We start from the raw sequence: 26426 nt of genomic DNA on the forward strand, positions 1-26426 counted from the left end.
ATGGAGAAATTCAGGCAAAACACGAGAGAAATTAAGGTGAAGCCTGGAAGAAAGAATGAATGAATGAAAGAAAGAAAGAGAGGCAACGGCTAAGCATAAAAGAAGGAAATTAAGAAGTTAAGAAATAGCATGAAAGAAAGTAAGAAAGGATAAATTAGTCTCGAGTACGGACCTGTTCCATAACCAGCCAAGGTCGGAAGCAAACAATCAATGCTTGCTTTGAGAAGCTGCCAGCAAGAGTGGAGATAAGTTATTTCCGGTGGCACGGTAACCTGTGCTAAAGATGGACGGAAGAAAGAAGCGAGGAAGAAAGGACATAAAGGGATAAATGATGATCAAACCGGGGCCCGACCGGTCAGCTTTCGGGAACAAAAAATATGTTACAAAAGACAACAAAATACACAAAGATGAGGAAACAAAGAGCGAGGGGGTAGAGAGAAAGAATGAAGAAGAAATTAAGGCAAAACACGAGAGAAACAAAATAAGGTAAAACATGAAACAAAGGGAGAGAGACAAGTCGGAATCAACGGCCTTTGTGGCACGGCAAGAATGTAGAGGCAACCGCAAGACTCGTGAACCAGCCCTCTTGGTGAACGCACGACGTTAACGAAGGTGACAGAGGGATTGAGAAAGGGAAGCAAAACAAGTGCAGAACGCCAGGTGCGAAAGATGACCCCGGTGACAGAGAGCTCCATCTTTCCCGAAGCCGAGCCCGACCTCCTTGGTCCAAGACAATATCCACTTTACCTTGGAGTCCAAGATGGGCTAAGATGCATTTGGGTCCGGAGAACTATTTCGACGTTGTGTGATCTTGTGTCGTAGTCCGTTGGACGCCGTGTGGTAGCCCAAGAAGTCTGCTAAGCAGGCTAACAGGCCTTTCGGTCCCGGAGAACGCCCCCGACGCTGTGCCGTGGTGTCACTGGGTGTCCGACGGTGTGGCCCCAAGAAGCCTGCTATTGAGGCTAACACACTTCTCGGCCCTGGGTGCCATGCGTTAGCCCAAGAAGCCTGCTAAACAGGCTACCCTGCCGTCCGTCCTTAGAATGCCCCACGTTGTGCCGTGGTGCCCTTGGGCCAGTGCGGGGGCGTGAGAGCGGCAAACATTCCCGGCCCCGACCCGTAACCTGCCCCTACTTGTCCTCCGCGATTAGCCGGGCTGAGATTGAGTCAAAACAGTTTACACAGAAGGACTAAAGGTTTCGTCCCACTCACACATTCGGTAGAGGGTCTGCATGCTCTTTTCCGTATTTAAAGGCGTAGGCAGCCTTTTTTTATTTCCCGTAACTCGTAGGGAAAACCATCTTATTTTCGTAATTCGTAGTGAGGCGACCAAATTTAGCGTACTTGCCTCCCTTGATTTAGCGTAATACGTAGGGAGTTCCTCTGAATTCAGCGTAAATCGTTGTTGGGACCCCCCATGCAGACCCTCTCGGTAGTCTCCGAGCAGACGTGTCAGCTGGATGAAAAAAATGACAAGAGTTTGGCCAAAAAGGAACAAACAAGTTACCATGGGATTTCAGTCAGTCTTTTCCAGTCTAATATGATATTTTCCAGCCGGTCGGCCAGTTCACTCCTAGGCTTTTATTCCCAACTACATGCCTACTCTCCAAGCAGAGGTTCGGCTCTGTTTTAGTTTTTACGTTTTTTCAAGCGTTTTTATTGGGCTTTCTATTTTGTGACGTTTTCTTTACATGTCTACCCCTGCTTGAAGTCTGGGCACGAGACATAAAATCATTAAAAAAACGGTACAAAATAGAAAGCCCGATAAAATCGCGTAAAAACGCCAAAAATAGAACCGTTCAGCCGGAGCCAAACCTCTGCTTGGAGTGTACTTTTCGGTATAAAGTAGGTATCTCACTGTACAACTGCACGTTGGCGCCGTCGTGGTCCGTGTGACACGAACTCTGCTGTTGTATTTTATTGCCAGGTTTTCTATTGGCTGGAGACAAAAAGAAAACCTTGGAATCATTAGACATTGCCACGTTTGTAGAAGTCAATTTTGCCAATTTTAATATGTTATAAATTGTTGAAATTGGCATTTATATATTTTTTTAACCTCCTTGGCATTTATAATTGTGCAATAAAGTTCTCCCATATTATCATTTCACAGCTACCATTTTGTTTGCATTGCGTGTCCTTTTATCAGTGAAAATTAAAGTGGCTAGTGCTTCTATGGCCTAGTCCCCAAGCAGATCTTTCGGTGGCAACGCAGTATCCGAATGGTCAACCAGTATCCAACAGGTGCCACCGGAGTATTCTCCAAGCAGAGGTTGGGTCGCGGAGATAAAGTAGTGGTCAGCTTTTTACCAGCTCGGACTATATCTCCGCGACCCAACCTCTGCTTGAAGAATACCGCAGGTGGCCTTTTGGATACTGGTTGGGTATTGTATACTGCCTTGGATCTGCTTTGAGATTCACTACGCCAGGAATCTCTTCTTGCAAGTCATCTACCAACTTTTGGACAATTTCCAGTTTCCCAGCCACAGAAGCAGACTCTGTTGCAGACAACCCTTTCCCCGTGCCCCATTAAGTAAATACGGTAGTAAATAACGTGGGCGGGTAGTGGGTACACCTTAGCCCACCCCTGAGGCCCCTGCATAACTGGCTAATTTTACAGCTCTATATATAACATTGCAGGTCCTAACAAGCCGAGGGACAAACCAAGATGGGCTACAACAGGGGGAGGGGGGAGTGATTGAGAAATTAATTAATGAAGAAACGGCAGTTAAGATGGATAGCTTATTTACGAAAACTAGTAGAAAGGTGTGATGTAAAATGACAGAACTATATACGAAGATACTGCATAAACTGCTTAACTGATGATAAGAAATAAATGAAATAGAAGACCATTCTCCTCATTCCCCTGTAATTTAGTCCCTCTTAGTTTGGTCCCCAAGCAAACTTTTGCACCCTTTTCTGTATCTAGTCATCAAGTCAAGTCAAACATACTCTCTAAGCAGAGGTTAGGCTCAGGGTTGTTATGGATGTCTTTTTTAAGTGTTTTGATTGCGCTATTTTGTCGGGTTGTCTTATTTGTCTGCCAGCCAGTTTGAAAACCTGACAAAACCCAATAATATAAAAATGCCTAAACATGACCACAAAAATAACCAGAAGCCTAACCTCTGCTTGGTGATTAAGTCTAACACACCCAAGCCAAATGTCAAAACCTTAGCAGTTAAAGAACACACAAGCCACACAGTCACAGGGTCTCCTCACTTCTTTATGCACAGTTTCCGTACGTACAATTCTCCTTTGTGACTCTCCAAAGAACGAACGAACGACAAATGTTAACAAACAACATCAAACAAAGGCCCGCGTTAAACCCACATGTCCGACCCACGAGGACAAACACTTGCACTCAGGACGGATGTTTTCTTAGCAAGTCGTAATCTTAAGGACAAATTGTGTAGTGACGGAAGACGCTGCCGTTCTTAGGCCAGGTTAAGTAAGTTATACGGATGACATCCTCGTGTGCTACGATTTTGTCCATTTACACACTAAAAAAAAAAGGAGAAGATTTAACCATACTATTTATCAAACAAAGCAGCAGCAAAATGAGCAAACATCATATCCAGTTTTTTTTGGATTATCTTATTACCTGGATGTCTAACCTTCATCGACGCATTGCAAAACATATATTGGAAAACAGACACTGATGTTCAAGAATGCCAAAAGACTATTTCAAAGTCAAAAAAGATGTGAAATAACAAAAATGAAGAATCTACCATACAGTCTATGTTTTGTACTTTGTTCAACCTTCCTCAACACTATAGATTTCATAGTGAAGGCAACTATTTAGCCAAACTTTTTCTTTTGCACGCTCGCATCAGTTTTGGAGTTCTCGGAGGATGTCATGCATAGAATCATATCAACATGGCCTTAGGTTAACTTGAGTGTTAAACTTGAGAGTAGAATGCCCACACTTGAGACATGTACATGTACTCAGCACATTGCAACAACACAATAAGGTCTTGTTGTGTCACTAAGATCACATCATGACACGTTTGAACGCCACACAAAGATGACTTCTCTTTTTCACAGTCCTTCTATCCATTCACTGTATAAACCTGTACTAGTGACCACCTTTACATAAGGACCACCTGGCCATTGTGCCAACTTTTTGGTGGTACCCAACATGACTTTTCCCATAAGCATTACGCTGTCTATAGTGGCCACCTGTCCACCAAGAATATTACTGAATAGCCAACAACAGTGCAATCTAAAAAAAAAGAAGTCATAATTGTGAGGTGTTTTTTTCCTGACACGACAACATATTCCGATTATCTGTTCTTTTACATAAATTCTCCTGCCCATAGCAGTCTGTTGAATGTCTCTTTACATGTATATGTAAAGCAATTATACAAACAAAGAAGTCTTACACAACAGCAACACTACAACCATCCATCTCCGAATGCGACCAACCGTCCCCCCTACTTTCTTCATACCTGCCTCTACCCCTACATACAAAAAATACATCTTCTTTTCTTTTGTACACTTCCGATATGTAGAACACTTCCTTCAAGTCTTGAACAACACATAACAACACTCAGAAATGTCTCCTTAACTCTCTCCATGCTAAGGGGGTGCATTTCTGCTCTTTTTGCATTGATTACAACAGGACTTAGCGGGGTTAATTAACCATACCACTGCCAAGAGTGCATTTCTGCACAAACTTTTGCATTAGTTTAACAGAACTTAGCATTGAGAGAGTTTAATTCTCCATATTTTCCCCATTTTTTTTCTCTTCCCCTTCTTTAAGTTTTTACTTACATACAATAATTTCTGTACAGGACAATATACCAGTATGCGAGGCAAGGCCCCATACACTACACTATTACTGCACAATGATATCATCACAATGTCCATCCTTTTTCTTTTGTACATCAGTGGTCTTGTGTTCCGCAACATACCCGAACAACTACCAGTGAAATAAATAACACTTTCTGCATTGCAAGGCATTTTGTACATATATTACATTAGTGTGAGAGCATTACCTTAGTACTTTAGAAGCAGTAAAATCATGTCAACAACAAGGAATGTGAACCTTTGCCACAAAGTAGCAGTTAGGGATATCATATATCGGCAAAGATCGCTACATGGGAAATATTCATTCTACACATAAATGTAACATTTATTAATAATATTAATAGCCAGAAGCACAAAATATAAGTTCTTTTTTCTCTTTTTTCTTTGTTGAAATAAATAATATTATCATTATAACAAAGCATCCAGGACTGATCCACAGACAGTTGCTCGACACGTGTCCATTTTTTCGGAAAATTTTCCCGGCGCTTTACGATCTTGCGACGATCGCGCCCACTGCCGTTACCGCCATGGCGCCCATGAGAATCCCCCGCCACCACCACGACTTCTCGTCGTTCTCGTTGGACCGGGCTTTTCTCGCAAAGTCCTCGAATCCCTCCTGTAGCGACAGATAGAGTAAGGGTTGAGTTATTTGCATACAATTTGCATTCGCACAAGAAAGGTTAAAATTACACTTTTTTAGTACGTTTTAACATAACTTCCCGGCTGCATTATCACATAAAAAATACCTTATTCTAACCACCAGGAGAAGGACCTTTAAAATCGCATTTTCTTCTAAAAAGAAGAAAATACGAAAGAACAACTTTTCAATTTGATTTCAGTAATTCTTTAACTGATCGAAAGCATGTTGGCAATGACTATACCAAGGTTTCTGACTGAAACCTCCTAGGGTGTACTAAGCATTGTACTTTATGCATGGAAATGGCATACAAAATAATGCCAATTATGGTCACAAATGAACACGTTTTTTCGAATACAAGATGAGTTGTTTTTTTTGGCTTCTGAAGACCAACACTCTTCTAGTGGTCAGATGAACATACATGTAATACACCACAAGTCCTTAAATAATCATAAATGCAGTGCATTAGTAAAACTGGAGGACTTTTTTAAATTGAAATTTCTAATTAGTAGTGTTGACAAAAAACAAAAAAATCTATGTTGACAAAAATTGTTTCATACAAATTTACAAGTTTAGAATTGATTCTGAGCGACGATATATTTAGCACCCCTTTGTTCACAGGGTAATCCAATATTCGGTGTCCCTAACAAGTGGATTCTGTTTCGGAAGTCCCCTCCACCAGTAATCCCGCGATTATGCGCTCTTTTGAAAATCACCAAGCGTGGAAAATGTGGCGACAATGTGCTGACGTGTTTTCAACTTCCAGAAAAAGCCGCTTACTGTACCTAACTATGGGATGATGCAGAAGTCAAGTTGAACTTTTGATGTATAGTATAGCTGCTTTAGGGCCTGCAGTAGTTGTTATGTTTTTACCATTTGAACTGTTATAATTATAAAGTCATGTATGTCATTGTTTGTCCATGTTGTTGATTTTCGTATAAAGTACGATTCTATGGTACTGGGTGCATCACATCATGTATGATATGGCCTATTGTTTCAGTAGTTTTCGTTAGACAGCGAAGGGCTTTGGTGCATTTGTTTCATCATACAACGTCCCATTTTGGATATTGTTTGACAGTATTGGGGCTAGGTGAGACCCTGGAGTAACTAATCATATGTTGTTCCATCTTGCTTATTGTTTTATGGGGTCAGTTGGTTGACAGCGTTAGGCTTAGGTGAGACCTTAGTGTTATTTATCATACAGTGTTAAATTTTTCTTATTAAAAAAAAAAGTATTATCTTGTGGGGAGTTGGTTGACAGGGTTGGGGTTAGGCAAGCCCTATGAGTACTATATTATACGGTGTCCCATTTTGCCTATTGTTTTGCAGGGAATTGGTTGACAGCATTGGGGTTAGGTGCGCCCTAGAAGTGCTATATCATACTTTGTCCCGTATTAGCTATTGTTTTGCTGGAACTATTTGACAGCATTGGGGTTAGGTGCACCCTATGAGTGCTATATCACACACGGTGTCCCATATTAGCTATTGTTTTGCTAGTGTATTGTGAGTGAGCGTGGGGTTCAGAGCGAGGTGGGTGTGTTGTTGTACCACCTGTCATGCAGGCGTGCCATCTGCCACCAAAGTCGTACCCTTAATATTAGCTTTCAAGGGGATCAGCTCAAAACAAAGTGAATATTGATGATGGTTTCAAAACAGCTGTAATTTCAATCAATCTATATTTGTTCCTTAAGACTAAAAGATCTTACATTATACTTATGATCACTATTTTAAGGGTAATTGTAAAAAAGAAAGAGATAATGAATTTACAATAAGTGTACCTTATGTACCACCTATTTTCTCTACTTACAATATGCATTGAAATTTCCCCAAACAGAACAGTTCTCAAGGCACTTTCTTGAAAAGATGATATCAAACTCATACAGCAAATTGTAACGAAGACAGCTTTTTGTGTCTTGACTTTTGAAAAAAAAAAAACTTTGAATGAATTCTTTGCACAAAATGTTTTGAAACACCCGGAATGGTTAGCTATATATAGTTGTTTTGTTTCCTTTCCAATCCAGATGCTCTGGTCTTACTTTCATCCTGTTGACTGGTCAATAGCACAGAGAATTCCACACAAAACTGCCAAATAATGCAATTTTCCAGGCCCTTGTATATGCTGCTGAGACTAGGCTAAATTAAAGGCTGTGAAATACTGTGGTGGGTAATACATTTTATGGATGCCACAAAATATCAGCAAACGTCACGTCTGGCTCGCTTTTTATTTCCGACAAGATGAGATCTTTCGACACACTGCCTGTATGTTACAAGCGATGCGAATGTGCAATGTCTTGCCACAAAAGTGAAAAATAACACGATTTTCCAGGGCTTACAATACTGCCAAGATACCTGATTTAAAATTTAAATCAAAGGTTGTAAAATACCAAAGGTAATCCATAGGTGCCAAAAAACATCAGCAAACTTCACGTCAACCTACATTTTTCCCTCCCAGAACTCAATCAAACGAGACCTTTACACTCGCCGCCTGTAACAAGCGATGCCACGATGCATCCGTCTCCTGTAACGAAATGCAACCTTTCCTACGCTGGAGGTCACGCCAGCTTTCAGGAGGGAACGCTCGCGTAATGGAAAATTTCGCCCGAGGAATTGGGAAGCTGATGAAACGTCGCGCCTCTCCATCAAGCCATCCGCGATTCTGTTGTTTTAATAACTTCTTTTACCCTTGAAGTTGTTTACAATCATGATGGGTTTCGGAAAAATTTCGCTGGAGGAATTGTAAGCTGATGAAACCTTTCATCTTTCCGTCAAACAATCTGCGATTCTGTTGTTTTAATAACTTCTTTTACCCTGGTTTACGATCCCGATGGGTTTTGGGGAAAAATTTTGCTGGAGGAATTGTTAACTGATGAAACCTTTCGTCTTTCCATCAAACAATCTTCAATAATCCGTTGTTTTAATAACTTCTTTTACCCTTATTTACGATCCCGATGGGTTTTGTGGAAAATTTTGCTAGAGGAATTGGAAGCTGATGAAATGATCCATCTTTTCATCAAACAATCTGCGATGCCGTTGTTTTAATAACCGCTCCTGTCCCAGTTTACGACTTAGGCGAGTTTTTGATCAGGACACGTTTTCGGGGAGATTTTCGGCAAGCGCCGCCGGCGCAGTCTTTACGAGAGAATGATAAGGAAAAATGCGTCGTTGCTAATGGCTTGATACACTCAGCGGCGTTTGTAGGACAAATTGCGCCGCGATGATGAAATATGTTCTGATGGAAAGATTACGTCTCAATCTCCAGCTCACAGCTCGGGAGGTTTTGATGGATGGGGGAGGGGAGAGGGGGCCGGAGGTGCTTTATATACCCGACATCACCGAGGGCTTGAAATGTTGTAAAATACCTTTTCAACTTAGCTGTATGGAGAAAATTGAGTGTTGGCAGGGGTTTTTAAGTTTGCAGTAAGGCTACAGTCACCAAATGTACAGTAATGCAAACAATGCTTTAAAGCTTGTAGCAAAGTAGTCACCCCAAAAGCTTCAAATTGTTACAAATTTATCACGAAGAAATTTTTTTATATCATTTGTCTAAAATTTTGAAGTTAGCTTACAATAGAATTTCAGATTCTAGGGAGGGGCAAAAAGGGTATCTCCGATTTGCTTATAATGTTCTTCCCAAATTTTTCACTAGTGCACCGGAAAAAGAGTTTCGAGCCCCGGCTTTATCTAAGCAACATTACTGCGGTATTTCTAAGACATTTCTGGTGAAACCTCCGCAGGCAACTGTCTACAAGATGGATGGCACCAGAGGCAGGGGACTTAGGGTGGGAGAAAAGGTTTTATATCACTGCTGTGCAATAATATACAGGACAGGGAGGGGTTCTGTAGGGATAATGCTGGGCACAAAAGAGGTGATCACTTGTGAGAGGAGCATTTGAAAGGTGGTGAAGGCTGCAATATATTAGTGGTAGAAGAAGCTTGTTACAAAGAATGAAAGAGATATTAGATTGTAGTGGATTCTCCTACCTCTTGTATTCCTGTAATTCTCAGAGTGATAACAATTATATGTAACGTGATAGGATCTTGAATTTCTGACATGTATGTTTAAACCTTCTGTGTCATAGTTTGAGTGTTGATACCTGTAAGGTAAGGTTTACCTGTAAAACAGCATAAGTTTTCTATCACTGCTGTACAATAATATACATGATGGGGAGGGGTTCTGAGGGGATAATGTCTGGGCACAAAAGAGGTGATCACTTGTGAGAAAAGTGTTTGAAAGGTGGTAAAGGCTGCAATATATTATTAGAGTAGAAGACTGAAGAAGCTCGTACAAAGAATGAAAGAAATATTACATTGTAGTGAATTTCTCCTACCTCTTCTATTCCTGTAATTCTCATAGTCATAGTGATAACAAATATATGTAATGTGATAAGATGTTGAATTTCTGACATGTATATTTAAACCTTCTGAAGTTCTGTCATAATTTGAGTGTTGATACCTGTAACAGTGTAAGCTAACTAACTTAAAGCTTTTATAAGACCTGTAAAACTAAAACAGCATAAGTTTTATATCACTGCTGTGTAATAATATACAGGACGAGGAGGGGTTCAGAGGGGATAACGTCTGGATACAAAAGAGGTGATCATTTGTGAGAGGAGAGTTTTATAGGTGGTGAAGGTTGCAATATATTAGTGGTAGAAGAATCTTGTTACAAAGAATTTGAAAGAAATATTAGATTGTAGTGGATTCTCCTTACTCTTCTAATAAGTTCTATTCATGAGGGTCTGCATGCTCTTTTCCGTAAGGCGTAGGCAGCCTATTTTATTTCCCGTAATTCGTAGGGAAAACCATCTTATCTACGTAATTCGTAGCGAAGCGACCAAATTTAGCGTAATTGCCTTCCTTGATTTAGCGTAATACGTAGGAGGCTCTTCTGAATTCAGCGTAAATCATTGTCGGGACCCCCATGCAGACCCTCACTCATGTAATTCTCAGAGTGATAACAAATATATGTAACGCAATAGGATCTTGAATTTCTGACATGTATGTTTAAACCTTCTGTGTCATAGTTTGAGTGTCGATACCTGAAAGCTAAGGTTTTATAAGACCTGTAAAACAGCATAAGTTTTATATCACTGCTGTGTGATAATATACAGGACAGGGAGGGGTTCTGTAGGGATAGTGTCTGGGTACAAAAGAGGTGATCACTTGTGAGAAGAGAGTTTGATGGGTGGTGCAAGGCTGCAATATATTAGAGTAGTTGAAACTTGTTACAAAGAATGAAAGAAACATAAGATTGTAGAGGATTCTCCTTACTCTTCTATTCATGTAATTCTCAGAGTGATAACAAATATATCTAACGTAATAGGATCTTGAATTTCTGACATGCATATTGAAACCTTCTGTCAAAATTCGAGTGTCGATACCTGTAAAGTGTAAGTTAGGGTTTATAAGACCTGTAAAACAGCAAAAGTTTTATATCACTGGGCACTGTGTAATAATATACAGGACAGGGAAGGGTTCTGAAGGGATAACGCCTGGGCACAAAAGAGGTGATCACTTGTGAGAAGAGAGTTTTATAGGTGGTGAAGGTTGCAATATATTAGTGGTAGAAGAAACTTGTTACAAAGAGTGAAAGGAATATTACATTGTAGTGGATTTCTCCTACCTCTTCTATTCCTGTAAGCCTCAGAGTCAGAGTGATAACAAATATATGTAACGTGATAAGATGTAGAATTTCTGACATGCATATTTAAACCTTCTGTCATAATTTGAGTGTCGATACCTGTAAGCTAACGTTTTATAAGACCTGTAAAACAGCATAAGTTTTCTATCACTGCTGTACAATAATATACATGATGGGGAGGGGTTCTGTAGGGATAATGCTGGGCACAAAAGAGGTGATCACTTGTGAGAAGAGAGTTTGATGGGTGGTGCATGTATGGCTGTAATATATTTTAGGCACAGCTTGAAAAGGGCTATAACAAGTGTAAAAAGCTGTGTTTATGGCACTGTTGCTATAATATTTCATATGATAGAGAAGGAAGTCATAAAAATGTCTCTAGAATTAATGGCTACATTCTGATCTTTCAGCTTTGTAAAAGAGGAACTACTTGTGAAAGGAGTCCTGGGCAGGTGGCAACTGTGCTGCAATATTTCAGACTTCTAAGTTCAGGCACAGTTCATAACTATAATTTAGTAAACTGAGGCTCTGGCCGGTTCGCAACATAACTGCAATATTTCAGGCACTGTGTTGAAGGGCTAGAGGCATATTTTCTGCTGGGACTACAATAATATACACTGTTGGAAACCTTACAGAAGTGCAACAATGTAGATCCCATTTTATCTAAGTCTTGTGACAGGATAGTCTTGTGACTAGATCTTAGATTGAAGCATTTCAAGCCGTTTTTTGGTCAGTAAAACATTTGACTGTGCACAATTTTTCTGTGAGATACAGAAAAGGTTTTCCCTGCCATCAGCAGTTGCCAGGATTTTGCAGTGCGGAAGCGTTTGATCCTGTATTTATCCCTCAGTCTTGTGACTCAAAGTATTTCAGTCCCTTTTTCTAGTCACTCAGCAATTCTAACTAAGATTTTTCTGAGAGATATAGAAGAGGTTTTACCCTACCCTCGGCAGTTGCCAGGATTTTGCTGTACGGAAGTGTTTGATCCTGTATTTATCCCCAGTCTTGTGACTCAATGTATTTTTCAGTCCCTTTCTGGTCAGAAATTGGAAGTAACAATGATTTTCTGCAAGATAGAGTGTAGCTTTGCCCTGCCATCAGTAGTTGCCAGGATTTTGCGTTACGGAAGTGTTTGATCCTGTATTTATCCCCCAGTCTTGTGACTCAAAGTATTTCAGTCCCTTTTTCTAGTCACTCAGCATTATTTTAAATTTGTAACAATGATTTTCAGGGAGATAGAGTGAAGCTTTTCCCTGCCATCAGCAGTTGCCAGGATTTTGCGTTACGAAAGTGTTTGATCCTGTATTCATCCAGGTCTTGTGACTTGAGTATTTCAGTCCCTTTTTCTGGTCACTCAGCATTATTTTGTAACAATGATTTTCAGGGAGATAGAGTGTAGCTTTTCCCTGCCATCAGCAGTTGCCAGGATTTCGGAAGTGTTTGATCCTGTATTTATCCCCAGTCTTGTGACTCAAAGTATTTCAGTCCCTTTTTCTGGTCAATCAGCATTATTTTGTAACAATGATTTTCAGGGAGATAGAGTGGCGTTTTGTCCTGCCATCAGCAGTTGCCAGGATTTTGCGTTACGGAAGTGTTTGATCCTGTATTTATCCCCAGTCTTGTGACTCAAAGTATTTCAGTCCCTTTTTCTGGTCAATCAGCATTATTTTGTAACAATGATTTTCAGGGAGATAGAGTGGCGTTTTGTCCTGCCATCAGCAGTTGCCAGGATTTTGCGTTACGGAAGTGTTTGATCCTGTATTTATCCCCAGTCTTGTGACTCGCCCCTCTGTGCTGACACAACACACATGCGTGGGCCGCTGGCAACAACATCACATGAGGATGAGGATACAGGTCTGCTGACTTTCATTAGACACCAGGACCAGGGTTCTAGCTAGTGCATTTTAGCGTAGTGGGCCCCTACGCTAAAATTTGTGACCACTACGCTAAAATAAGAGCCACTACGCTAATTTTTTATCCAGTGTAGTGGTGCTTTGCTATCATTTGCTTGCTCAACAATGTCTAATCAATGTCTGAACAATGAAAAATGATAATATGCCTTTCAAAACTGACCAAAAAATCCTTCAAATTACATGTGATATTAGCAGGGTGCCAACTTTTAACTCTGCATTGTCATAATGTCACCATGAAGGGGCCAAGAACCCCCTTCTCCTAATTGGTCATTTCGCTACCATGCCATTCCCACTACGCTAAAATGAAATCCTGGCAAGAACCCTGAGGACAATACTAGTGCTACAAACGAGTAGGCAGGAAAGGTAAAAAGATGGTCTGCATGGGGGTCCTGACAACGATCTACGCTAAATTCGGGATGGCTAACTACGCTTTATGTTAAATTCATGAAGGCTACCAATACTACGAATTACGTAAAATAAAATAGCTTCCCTACAAATTACGGGAAATTAAAAAGGCCTGCCTACGCCTTGCGGAAAAGAGCATGCAGACCCTCTAAAAAGGTAAAGGGAGTCCAATAGCATTTTTAGAGGGCCAGTTGCCCACTTTGTGTAGGGCACTATGTGGAAGACATAGCCTATAAATATAATCCCTCTCCTTCCACTGCCTTCTACCTCCCCAACTGAAACCAGGTACCCAATTTTACACCTGGGTGGAGTGAGGAAAGTCGTGCCTTTACCAAGGACATGGAACCAGCGACCTCTTGGTCAAGTGTGTGTCTGGTACTAGTAGTCTTGCCACTCTTTGGCAACAAACAGCTACTAATACGGCCATGGTGGGACATGAAAAACAGTTTATAATGGTATGTGGATTCTCCTACATGGGGGTGTCGGTAGAGTGTGTAATTAGAAAGGACACACCAGACTACACATTCTGTGCAGGAGATGGGTCGTCAAATTGATTTGGGAAATATCAAAGAGGGAGCGTTACGCCAAGTCAGCACCTACTGATGAGGAGGAGTATCGATTCTTTAAGATGACTCACTGGATGCTGATAACGAAATTACTGCAGATACATATTTGCACTCGCTTTGGACATGCCCTGAATGTTGAGGTGCAAGTCTTTCCATGACTTTAGAGACCAGAGATACAATTTTGTAACACTTATTAACATTCTTGAAGCATTTAAGTTACCTCAAACACAAAGCATGATTTGCAAACTGATATGCAAAATTTCTAATTCTAACTCTGGTTCTCCCAATGTTTATACATGGGGTAACCTTTATCCGTTATATTTGAAAACGGTATTTAGGGCAATCAAGTCCACCTGGGCAGTATAGATGGTTTTTAAATTGTTCATCAATGTTTTCGATATATTGCAGTCTGAAACCACCATCCATCGACTTGACATGGGTAAATAGCTGTTTTCAAAAACAATGGAAATATGTATCCTGCGGATGAAGTAGCTTTACTTATGTATTTCAGCACAGATGGCTACTAGTACATAAAACTACCCTTCCTTCCTTCTTAAGTTCTTTCCTTTCTGGCAAAATGGAAGTACTTTGTCGTCAGCCATAATTAATGAGCAAAATGACAGGTGTGACAGTTGTGTTAGGTGTTATGGAACACACCTGTACGAAGTGCCTGGGCCTATTCTGGGGTTCGAAAACCTCCAAATTAAAAAAAAATAAAACAATCTAACTTTCTGGTTCAGTAAAATTAAAAAAAACAATGAGGATATTTTATGGTAATATTGGCCAATAACTTTTAAGACATTTAGGGTCAGATATAGTACATCATCAACAAACCTGCAAAGTATGCTGGGAGCTCCAGTGCATTATGGTCTTTTATTAGGTGTTTTAGAAGTCTATTGAAAATCTAGCTTTTTCTTCTTCAGGAAAATCAGCAAAACGAGGGGATTCCATTTACCCATAATTCATGAGGAAACTGTCGGACATCAATCTTGCCCCAAAACACACACCTGCACACCCTAGTGCATTGTGGGATGGGTAAAAATGTCCGTGTTGGGCACAATACAATGTAACGTCTACCTTGTCAAAGGATGAAAAATGAGATTCCATTTTTTGCTGATCCATCCAAATCTCAGACTTCAAGCATTGAAAGCCTTGTAACCTGTTCAAAGTACAGTTGCATGCTGGGGCCTGAAACAGTGTTTTTAGGTCGTTCTAATTTTAGCAGGGATCAAGGTATGACTGTCTGCACTTTAAACGGAGACAGTGCAAACATTTTTAGATCGTGTTTCTCTTTTATCTATAGGTGTAACTTATGTTGTGTCTGCTCGTAACAAATCAACACTTCTGAATCGTTTCAATTATGGGTATATTTATAGACCTATATGTAAGCTTTTTATAGCAGGTATAGAAACTATGTTTAGGTTGGAAGGGAAACACTTGTTTTGCTATATATCATTATCATATACCTGTTATGCTACTCCTGTTTGCAAAACTTGAATCCTGTGCTATATATGCATCCTTGATTGAGATCGTTGTGCTTTGCTAGCTGAATACTGTGCTATATTCTGTTACCAAGTTGTGTTGTGTTTTGCTAGCTGTTAAAACAGTGCAGTTTAAAACTCTGCTTTAGTTAGAAGTGTACAGTGGAGTGCGAAGCCCCGAGTTTAGACTTCAATAAGTTATTTCACAGAACGATAGATTCATAGAATGATAGTTTGCTCTCTTATCTACATTGTTTACACTCCTGACCCCTTTACTCAGTCCAGTAGTCACTAGTTTGTGGTATGACATAACAACGTCGCTATCTGCGAGCACAAGCCAAGTTTGGACCCAGTTACCTCATAAAATAGTAGAATGATAGTTTGTTCTCTTACATGTATCTACATTGTCTATATTCATACTGCTGACAGTTTATACAGTTGACCCTTTTACCCAGCCCAGTAGTCACAAGTTTGAGGTATGACATAACGGCGTCGTTATCCAAACGCACACAGTATGTTCTCCGTCATTGGTTCTCACAACCAGGTGATTTCTGACCCCTCCCACCATGAGTAAACCCACAGGTATGCACCACCAGGTGAGCCCCGGGGGCGTTACCTGTCACACCTGCCCTGTAGCAGTCTACCTGGAGGGACGACTATGTAAAACACCTGGGCACCAGGTAAACAACACAAGTGTGGGAAAATGCTGAGGACTGGACGAAAAACATCTGGAGAGTCATTTGTGCTATTTTGGTTTGTCATTTTAAGTGCACTAAACTTTAGGTAGAGGCATTATCTATCTCACCTGCCCCGTAGCAGTCTACCTGGTGGGATGTCTAAGTAAAACACCTGGCCAACAGGTTAACAACACAAGTGTGGGAAAATGTGCAGGGCTGGCCCCTAAACAACTGGGGGAGTAATTTTGTGGCATTTTTGTTTGTCATTTAGTGCACTAAACTTTAGGCAGGGGCATTACCTGTCTCACCTACCTTGTACTACTAGTAATCTACCTGTTTGGACAACTAAAGTTAAAATACCTGGTACCAGGTAAACAACACAAGTGTGGGAAAATGTTGAGGACAGGACGAAAAACAACTGGGGAAGTCATTTGTGCCATATTTCTTTCTCAATTACTGAATTAGTCAATTGTGTGTGGCAAGTCAGGGGATTGAAATCAAGGTACTCTGGGTTTGGGGACAAACACCATATAAATGTAAACAATACAAGTGTGGGAAAATAATGAGGGCTGGACCAAAAAGTAGAGGAGATTTTGTACAATTTTGTTTGCTTTGTTTGTATTTTGTAACAGGACTGGTACACTACTTCAAGGCACAACACATTGACTTGCACTGTAAGAGAGTTGACAACAACTGTAGATAACATTTTTCATCCTAGCGTAGCGGTATTTGAATGAACAAAACTGTCTTAGGAAAGTCAAGCCAAAGGTAATGAATTAATAAATTAATCATTTTCTACAAGAATGTTGAAAGAAAAAACTGACATTTGCAGCTTTGACAGTTTCCCTGACCACTGAATATATACAATTTCATTTTCTCATGATATTACTGGTTAAGAAAACGAATTTCCCCCTTTTTGATTCTAATTCCTTCAGGATATAATATTTCCTGTGTGTTTCTGTTTTTTTTGTGTCTTGAGATTTCCTAATGAAGTTGAGTAAATGTTGTGACATGGTCTCGTACAAAGGGAAAAATTGTCTTGTATACTGTAACAAATTAACGTCCCTTTATAATGAGGGCCTTGGAGATTGGGTGCTTACAAAGTTTGAGTTTGCAACTGTTTGTCCCAGAGGTGGCTTATTACAGGCATTGCTTATAATTATCACTATGTGCAGGCAGTACAGCCTTTGTTAAATTAAAATGAAGATATACTATAAAGATTGGGCTTGCGCATATGTATCAAGGCAGTCTCAAGGACCCATCTTTCTGTCCTGACACAGAAATTTGCTAGTCTGGAGGGATAAGGATATAATAAATCACCATATTAATAATTATGTATAAGGCACCAGGCATGCATCTTTTCCGCAAAGGCATAGACATTGAATTCTCGATTTTTTTATGTACTGTACAGGAAAAGCTTTAATAGTAATACTTGTAATTTGTACCGAAATGGCCAAAATATGTGTAATACTTCAACTAAAAGGTGGTCCTACTGAATTTAGCTTTAAAAGAGTAAACTTTTCTTTGTAAATTGTATCATTTCCTTCTATTTTCTACCACTTTGCAATTTTCGCTCCTCAAAAAAACCCTTTATCTTCCTCAAAGGCGATTAGCCTCCTCATGCTGTTTACAAACTTACAGTAACTAAAATCTCTTCTGTTCTTCACAAGTTCAAGATCACCCAGAAACAGGCTGGCCTTTGTCCAGCGGTCTGAGCAGGAATGTTGTAGGAGGGCCTGTAATGGCTGTATGTGTGGGTGGGGTAAGAGGACCTTTCAAGTTCAACTTCAGTCACACAAACTTCCCTGTGTGTCTTGAACTTGGGCCACATTAGTATATTTCTTTGGTTTTCAATTTTTTTTAATTATGGAAATGAGAGGACAAGATATAACAGTAAAACTTGATTCCAGATCTGACTACAGTCAAGCCTGTACAAGTGACAACCTCTGTATAAGGATCACCTGATCATTGTCGTGATTGTGATCGTTTTCGGTGGTCTTTTGGATAATTTGTCACATTTGAACAACATTGAGAATCCTTCCTGCAGTGACCACCTGTTAACCTCTTCCAATTGGTATTATTTTCTTATTCAAACATGAGAAACTGATTGAGAGCCAACTAACTGCCTTGCCTAACCAAGGGTCCTACAGGTTAAAACTCCCCTGATGTTTGTTGTTACCTAATGCTAGAGGAACAAGGAAGAATGTTTCATTTTGGTCACAAGACAGGAAATGTGGGCGTAAAAGTCTCCCTGTCAGCCAAATCTTCAAGAGGTCAAAGGAAAAGTAGAAAAGTAATAGCGGATGTATGGTACAAATTTAGCTGTCTTCAGCTGTTTTCCGTAAGGCGTAAGCAAGCTATTTTGATTTCCCATAATTCCTGACGAAAACTGTTGTTTTCACGTTATTCTTAACGAGGTCACAAAATTTGGCGCAAATGCCGTTCTTGAATTTAGCGCAATACGTAGTATGTTCTTCCCCCATGCAGACCCTCTTGTGACAGAGAACGTTGTCCTAGATCCTCCTTGTCTTCAGACAGTTCTGTCTTTATCAAAATCGTCGGACAAAATAAAACTATAACCGAATTTGACCAATTTTCAGGTCATACCCTTAAAGGTGCCACACCCAAAACGTGAGATGGAGAAAAAACTACATAACTCATAAATTATTGACACTGATAGGGGCCCCGTTCATACTGAAGTGTCATACATTATTAATGTGCGGAATCGGGCAGATTTTCGCTATGAATGGGCCACCTCCGGTCATAGTAAAGTCGCCAGCTGGAGGCACAACCCATTTCTCCATATTCCGATCCACATAAAAAAAGCGGCTATAAAATTTCGTTAAGTAGGTCAACCAGTGGTGGAACAAAGACATATGACGAGTTTTAAATTTTGGAACTGTCAACAGAAAGAATTTTTATCTTTTGCGATTTAATGAAACATTTAAAAGACATAACATTTCTTATGCATTGCTAAATATGTACCCGTATCAAAAGTGGGTTCATATTTGGAGTTTTTACTTTATGAAGCTACAGTTGACACATTTTATCCTATTAATAGACATATTTTATGATTTTCTTTTTGACTGTAAATTCAGGGGCATACACTGAAGGAGTTCTCAGGATTTCCTTGCAATCTCCAAGGAGGAAATGCCATCTTCAAGAGCAAATTCTTGTGAAATTCCAGCCCAAGCTACATCTGACAATCACATATTACCTTATTTATAGACACATTTTATGATTTTTATTTTACAGTAAATTCAAGGGGGGGGGGGTCACTGAAGAAGCTAATACGATTTCCTTGCAATCTCAAAGGGGGAAATGCTGTCTTCAAGTGCAAATTCTTGTGAAATTCCAGCCCAAACTACATCTGACAATCACATATTACCTTATTTATAGACACATTTTATGATTTTTATTTTGACAGTAAATTCGGGGGGGGGGGGGGGGAGGGCACTAAAGGAGTTATCACGATTTCCTTGCAATCTCAAAAAAGGAAATGCCGTCTTCAAGTGCAAATTCTTGTGAAATTCCTGCCCCAAACATCTGGACCATGTCAGGTATTACAGCCTGCATGTTTAGGGACCCGCCCCCACACTGTTCAGTGTGTCTGCTTTTTTAGCAGGAAACCCAAGACAGGACAATTCACAGGGGGGTTTTAACTACTGGATAGTTTTACCTGGGATAGAAATAAAGTAGCGTGGGTACCATCCTCTGTAGTAACCACTGGCTCAATCTTTTCACTTGCTCAAGTAAAGATTGTGTCAGTGGTTACTATGGAGAATGGCACCCTTGGTAGAAAGATAGGTAAAGGCTAAATTATTTAGTAAATAGTCATCCTCAACGAAGTATGATGAGGATCTGCATGTGTTACGATCTTAATTCAACGTTTATCTTACTCGGCACACTCTAATTCAACATTAAGAATTATTGGTATATTGTTCAGGAAGCGTTACATTACTTGTTTTCCTGAATTCATTGCCATAATCGAGATATTTTCAATGAAAATTGCAGATAAAACTACTGACAACTTCCATAATTAATTGTAAGTACTAGAAAAACAAAAGATCTGATTAATTCTATTTGATTGATATTTCACTGCCTTTGCAGAAAGGATTTACACATTTGCAGGTAGAATTGTTGTCATTGTCACAGGTGAAAGAAAAGGAGAGTCATTTTGAGCCCAGTACAGGTACTGCCAACCCAGGGTAATTTATGTGGGTGGTTATAACGTGACAAAGATGTGGGGCATGAATGGACTACAGTTGGGAAAATCCAGATGAATGAACTCCTGTCCTAATCACGCGAACCCTGGCTCTTTCACAATCATACCGGCCACTGTCTGATGTAGACTTTCTATGTGTTCAACTCGCTTCTGTTTGTGTTTCGTTACTTGTCGAATTACCTTGATAATTGCAATTTGCCCTAAAGCAAGTGGTTGTTATTTGTAAACAAGTGTGCTATATTTATCTAGCTGTGCTGGTGTCTAAATGTAACGTTATAAAATGCTGGGGAGGCGGTTATAATTATTTCTAAACCCGTGCCAAGTATGTTATTGATATGGACTAGCTGTGATTGCGACGTTACAGCGTCGGGCCAATAGGAAAAATCGCGACGGAAAATCCCATGGAAAATACCGACTGTGCTGCGCAACACCCTAGCTAGTTCCACTACCAGATTTTCAAATATTTTCACATTTTGCCAAACCGACTCAATCTGGCGATATTTTTCAATCGTACTGTTGACAATAAGGACATATTTTCTCGTGAAAATATCGGGAAACCCTCACAATTCCACATGTAGCGACCCCACCCTAAAAATTTCAGGCCATTTAAAATTCATAAATTTGTTTGGCGATCTCAGGGGAAAACGACCTCCGTTACCCCTTTGTTATATTTTTCCTGGGTATATCATATGTCCCTCTCCTAAATGACCCTAAAAATTCCACACTTTAAAGGTACCGTTTTAAATTAAAAATCCGAATGTGCCACTCCGTACCATACGGCCGCCATTTTCAGCAGACGACAAAATCTGACCGATTTCGTAATGGCCAATTTCCAGCTGGCGTATAATGCTCTACAGCAAGCGGATAAAATAAAAACAATAACTTACCCAGCCTCCGTTTTCTTGTAGCCATTGTGCCAGGTTGTTGTCAATGTACTGCACAGTCCAGTCCACATATCTGTCTACAAACTGCGGCATTTCCCGTTCTACGGCCGTTACCGTGCATGCTCCCGTGAAGGCTACCAGGGCGACCAGTCTCCCCCACCGAACACCCTCTCTGAACAGCTCCGCTACGACGTTGTGATACTTCTGGTAGGCTGTGTCGGGAGTTAGGTGGAGCTGGTCGCCCATTTCGTCGAACTGCTCCCGGTATCTTTCCTCGAACTTGTCGCCGAGTTCCCGCATGAGTCGGTGAGCGTCCGTGGGAGGGGGTAGAGGGGGTGCGTTGGGCCAGGGCAGGCCCTTTTTGTTCAGTTTGTAAAAGACATAGTCGGTCACAATGGACCTGGAATCCGACTGGACCATGGTTAAGGTTTGACTTCCCTCCGTGTTTTTGCCAAGGTCCGGCAAGCTCCTAAAAGAATCCAAACACCTCTGTACAATCCGAGGTTCCTTGCCTGTTCCAGAAACGCGAAGAAGACCACCCTGCTCGCTGGGAACCTGGTTCGAATCCCACCAACACAGATCCAGCACACACAGCGTCAGCCTACCTACATGGCACAACACACAGGAAAGTACAGTCAGTTTGCAGGTTTACACAGATCTACGTAGCTACACATCCACAAATAAACACTCACAACTCTCGTTAGAAACCCTCCCCTACCTCCCGAATCTCGGTGGCAGTCCGGAAGCCCTGGACAAGTGAATCAGCAAGTTTAAAACTGAGAGGGGGTCCACAACGGGCGTCCCAAACGCGAGTCTTCGGAGCCCAAACCTCGTCCTGCCGACCCCTAAAGCACAATGGGCGCTGCGAGTGGAAAAGAAGTTAGGGCGTGGTCGCAGATCCGTCAAATTCGCTGCGATTTGGGGTGAAAACCGACGTTTTTGGCGCAGAAAAGCACCTGAAACGGTAGGTAGGACCGGACCTGTACCCCTGTTTAAATGTCCGAGGTCGGGATTGACAGGGGAACGGCTAAAAATGGGCGGAGCCCCGCGTTCGATCTGGTTTCACGGCCGGTGGATCGAGCGGAGTCACCCCCTCCGGATTGTTCTGGAGCATTCTCCAAGCAGAAGTTAGGATATGACTGGATTTTTGAAGTCCTTTTTGGCACTTTATTTTTCTTTCAAATTTTCAGCTGGCGATCAAAAAGAAAACCTGACAAAATATATAGAAAGCCGGATAGACACACTAAAAAGACGTCATATAATACCAGCCGAAGCCTAACATCTGATTGGAGAGTAAAGGGGGAACTGCAAGAAGTAACGTATGCGTTTAGTTTATCACTGTAGTTAGTAATTATGAATTCCTCATTAAATACGAAAGAATTTGACTGGAATAAGCTAGCTATAGGGTGCAGTAGAAGCAAATTTACAAGCACAAGAAGTCCATAACGTTAATATTGAGTTGTATCACTACCCATTTTCATCAGTATAATTCTATTGCACACTAATTAAAACGTTTACAAACAAGAAAAATTGGACTTCTTAATCCTACGTCTTAATCTTTAATAGTACGTAGCACGTTATATGTTATCCTGAATTCATTGTTAACCAAAATTGGCTTGTTTCCGATTCATGAGCACTTGAAATTATTATTGTCATCCTTTTTAGTTCAATTTCAAATACGAATTTTCTTGTCCTTATGATATAAAAGATAAAAGCTCCTTGCTTGCTCCCATAAGTCCCACTACCCATAGTCAATGACATTCTAGGGAGGGATTATCTTAGAGGAAGAACAGCGTTCCCGCCAGGTTTTTGAAAGTATGCGTCCAAATATTTGGGAGGGGCGTAATGAGCGCCGGAGGCGCGAGACGAGCGCCGCAGGCGCTCGCATTCTAGGGGGGTCCGGGGGCATGCTCCCCCGGGAAAATTTGGATTTTCAAACCCTCTAGAACACAATTTCCTGCAATTTGAGAGGATAATCATGCACTTGAGATTGGATGTCGGTTGCCTCTTTTACTCCCATTTTCAGTTATCGACGACCACCCTCTTCATCAAAATACGTTATATTAAAAAAAAACTGTAAGCACAGGGAATCAGCCTTCCGTGATCTGGCCCGGGTATTATTTGTCCAGACATATCTATATGAAAATTTTGGATTTTTGATACTTCGAAACAGGGCTCTAGCGGCCTAGCCTGTCCGTCAGCCCGTGAAAAAAATTCTGCCAATTTTTTTCCGTCATTGAAAAAAAAAAATGTCTAACGTTACCTCGTGCGATCGATGTTGCGCCCTCCCGCATCAAAAATTTTTCCGAGACGATAAAATAATGGCGCCATCACACTTTGTGTCTTTTTTCTATTTTGCCCGATGATTTTAGTCAAATTTTTTGAATCGGTGGGGTTTTACATGGCCTTGCCGTCATTTTCCACGAGCGTGCGTTTGTTCCTGCGACCTCAGGTAACCCCGTTTTCGGCGTGAAATCTTTGGCTGGATTTCTTTTTAAATAGATCAAGAACGTTATACATTACTCGAGGAGGACGATCTGCTGCCTCTTTGGCAGTGATCATTGCCGGTGTAACCTTGAAGCAGTAGCCAGAAAGACGGCGCTGCGATCGACGGTCCGTCTGGGGAGGGGAGCGTGCCGTGCCATGTGCCACGGAGTGCACAGCCGACTCGATCGACGCTTGACAACAATATTGCGGCCCCTTTTCTGCCGCAAATTTTGTCTTTTTGAAATAAAAGAAATTTTGTAAATAAGAAATAAAGTGTATAGTTTTGGATTCTTCACTTATTTACCGCGCACCGTTTTTTGTTAGCAGCTAGGGAAGAAACTCAAGTTGCCAGACGACACGGGCGGCTACCAACGTCACGTGCGCTAATACTCGGTAACTTTTGTTTTTTTTTCCGGTGACCAATAACAGAGTGCAACATTACATTTATCAAACGCTGATTGGTTATTAAGATGATTGGATTTGGACCTGGTGGCCAATCTAGACTGCTTGGCGCTAGCGGCCTGTTGTCAAAGATACCGACTGCCAATCAACTGCAGTGTGAGAACTTTTGTTGAGATGTGCAGCACTCGCGCAGAGCAGTTTGCTTGTTCAATACTAGTATTACCCACAAATCTTTAACAAATACGTGAAACTGAGGACAAGTAAGTATCATGTTAATATCAGAATATAAAATCTGCATGAGATTTCTTCGAGTGTTAAAGAATGCTGACTGTCAGACGTATTTCACGGACTACAAAAAATTACATTGCGCAACGGACAGCTCAGACTGGCGCGTGGCTGGGTGTGTCGCACATGGGTCCGCTAGTTGTAAAACGTGCCGCGCTCCGCCCCATGCCCAGACTACTAGGATGACCGGAAAGTGAAGAATTTGAAGTATAAATTGTAAAGGTAGGATTCCTTCGTATAAAGACAGATTTTTAAAAAGATTCCAGATACATTTTGTACACTGGTGGTACAGGTCAGCCTTTCTTTCATATTTTTTTATGGACGCATTCAGCTGAGCCGAGTGCGTCTTTCCAGAAAAAAATGCGTCCAAAGACGTAAAGACGTATGCCTGGCGGGAACGCTGAGGAAGAATCTAATTCCAAAAGAGATGGATTGAATCGACAATTTCTAGGGGCTTATCTTGACTTTAAAAGAACATAGAAAAATATGGTATCGGTATCAAGTTTTCTTTACCACATTTTCCCCTTTGTTCTTGTTAAATCAAATAGAGACTAGCATTGTTTGCGATACCTTTTATAGAAAACAAAAGCCTCAATGGATGTCATAATAAGAATTGTGGTTGCTTTCCCTATCAATACATTTGTTCCAGTTCAAGAAATATTGTAAGAAGTGTCAATTTATAGATCAAGTACTATAAATGCATTTAAGTTCGCGTGGATTTAATTTCGCGGTAGCGGGAAAAGGGACTTTTCGCGTTGGTTTTCATTTCGCGGTAACACCATAGACTGTAGTCTAATACCATAGTAGAAAAATATTCGCGGTGGTTTTAAGTTCGCGGTGAAGTGGTCACCGCGAAAACTGCGAACATTAATCCACCGCGAACATTTCTGCATTTACGGGATAAAATAACGTTCTACTTTTGAGTCTTTGAGATTTTATTTTAAAAGAATAACATTTAAAAGAATAACATTATATTTATATAGTGTGACAAGGGTTGCGATCTGAACCACCATTGTAGGGAGGGTGAACGGTGAAAAGAATAGCCGGTCGGCAGGATGAAAGCCTTCCAGTGGCCTGTGGGGTCACGCGGGGTGACCTGGAACTTTCCGGTACGTGTTCGTCACGGTCGTGACGTCACAACTTCATTCACGAGTTGGAAATTACACATTCCAGTCGGAACTGGCACGTTCCAGAACCGCAGGATGAACTCCCGTGAACTTTTTCTTTCTTGACGGATCCTTGCAAGGTATGATGGCATGTACATGATGTAGTTCTGACGAAAAGTTGGGAATTTGTCCCGATTCATTCCAGTTTGCACTGGCTCGTTCCGGAACTGCAAAAATGTTCTCCTTTGATATAGCAACACATATAACGTTAACGTTAGTCTTTTTGAGCCTTTTTCATAGAAAATGGTAAATTTGACGATTAAGACGTTGATGGAAACAATGTAACCGTATAGCTTTGGTAGGTTGGTTGTAGTTGGTTGTAAACGTTTAGTGTACACAAAGAGGTAAAGTTATACTTGGAGAACATCTGTATCTGTATCTATATAGTCGGTATAATCGCCGTTCGGTGTAACACACCAGCTTCACAGGCACGCGGCGCGGCAGCAGCTGGTTATATTACACCGAACGACCCAACATTTCTTGGAATGTCATTTTACATAAATTTCAAGTCATTGTAGAGAACCTACAACTGCATGTTGAAAATATATAGACATCTAAAAGAAACATAAGATTGGGATTTGATGAAAACGTACGGAAGCTAGCACTGATATTTCTAAAAAATACAATACCTTCCGGTTGAAGTCAAGATGTACAAGTGCCGAAGTTACAGATATGATTCGGCCACTGCGTCCGCTTCCTAACAGACCCAAAAACTTGGGAAGAACTGAAGAATTGACGAGCTTTCACTGCAAAGCTTATATACGCCGTGTAACGTTGTCTACTGACTCGTGCTATAAACATATTTCATCATTTTATTTTTCCTTATTTGGAATGACGTCTTTGTTATGAACGGA

The 26426-nt window shown here is 40.8% G+C and overlaps 1 protein-coding gene across 2 annotated transcripts; it reads right to left on the reverse strand.

Annotated features, from left to right (window-relative positions):
* Positions 1-4750: 4750 nt before the first annotated feature.
* Positions 4751-26426, reverse strand: LOC118424156 (apoptosis regulator R1-like). 2 transcript variants are annotated; one of them, XM_035832689.1, is made up of 3 exons: positions 26202-26426; positions 21236-21837; positions 4751-5422 (listed from the first exon to the last, which is right to left on the reverse strand). In XM_035832689.1, the coding sequence occupies exons 2-3, from the start codon at positions 21650-21652 to the stop codon at positions 5294-5296; spliced, it is 546 nt and encodes a 181-aa protein (XP_035688582.1). In that variant the 5' UTR covers positions 21653-21837; positions 26202-26426; the 3' UTR covers positions 4751-5293. The 2 variants fall into 2 exon arrangements, with proteins under 2 accessions (XP_035688582.1, XP_035688581.1); XM_035832688.1 differs by lacking the exon at positions 26202-26426 and adding an exon at positions 21951-22309.

This window comes from Branchiostoma floridae, chromosome 10 (assembly GCF_000003815.2).
Source record: "Branchiostoma floridae strain S238N-H82 chromosome 10, Bfl_VNyyK, whole genome shotgun sequence".
Taxonomy (NCBI): domain Eukaryota; kingdom Metazoa; phylum Chordata; class Leptocardii; order Amphioxiformes; family Branchiostomatidae; genus Branchiostoma; species Branchiostoma floridae.

Bases quoted from the DNA above. Each gene is read 5' to 3' on its own strand.
- LOC118424156 (XM_035832689.1), bottom strand. From the start codon at position 21,652: ATGGTCCAGTCGGATTCCAGGTCCATTGTGACCGACTATGTCTTTTAC. The intron at 5,423-21,235 runs GTAAGTTATTGT...CTGTCGCTACAG, and splicing joins TACAAGAAAACGGAGGCTGG to GAGGGATTCGAGGACTTTGC.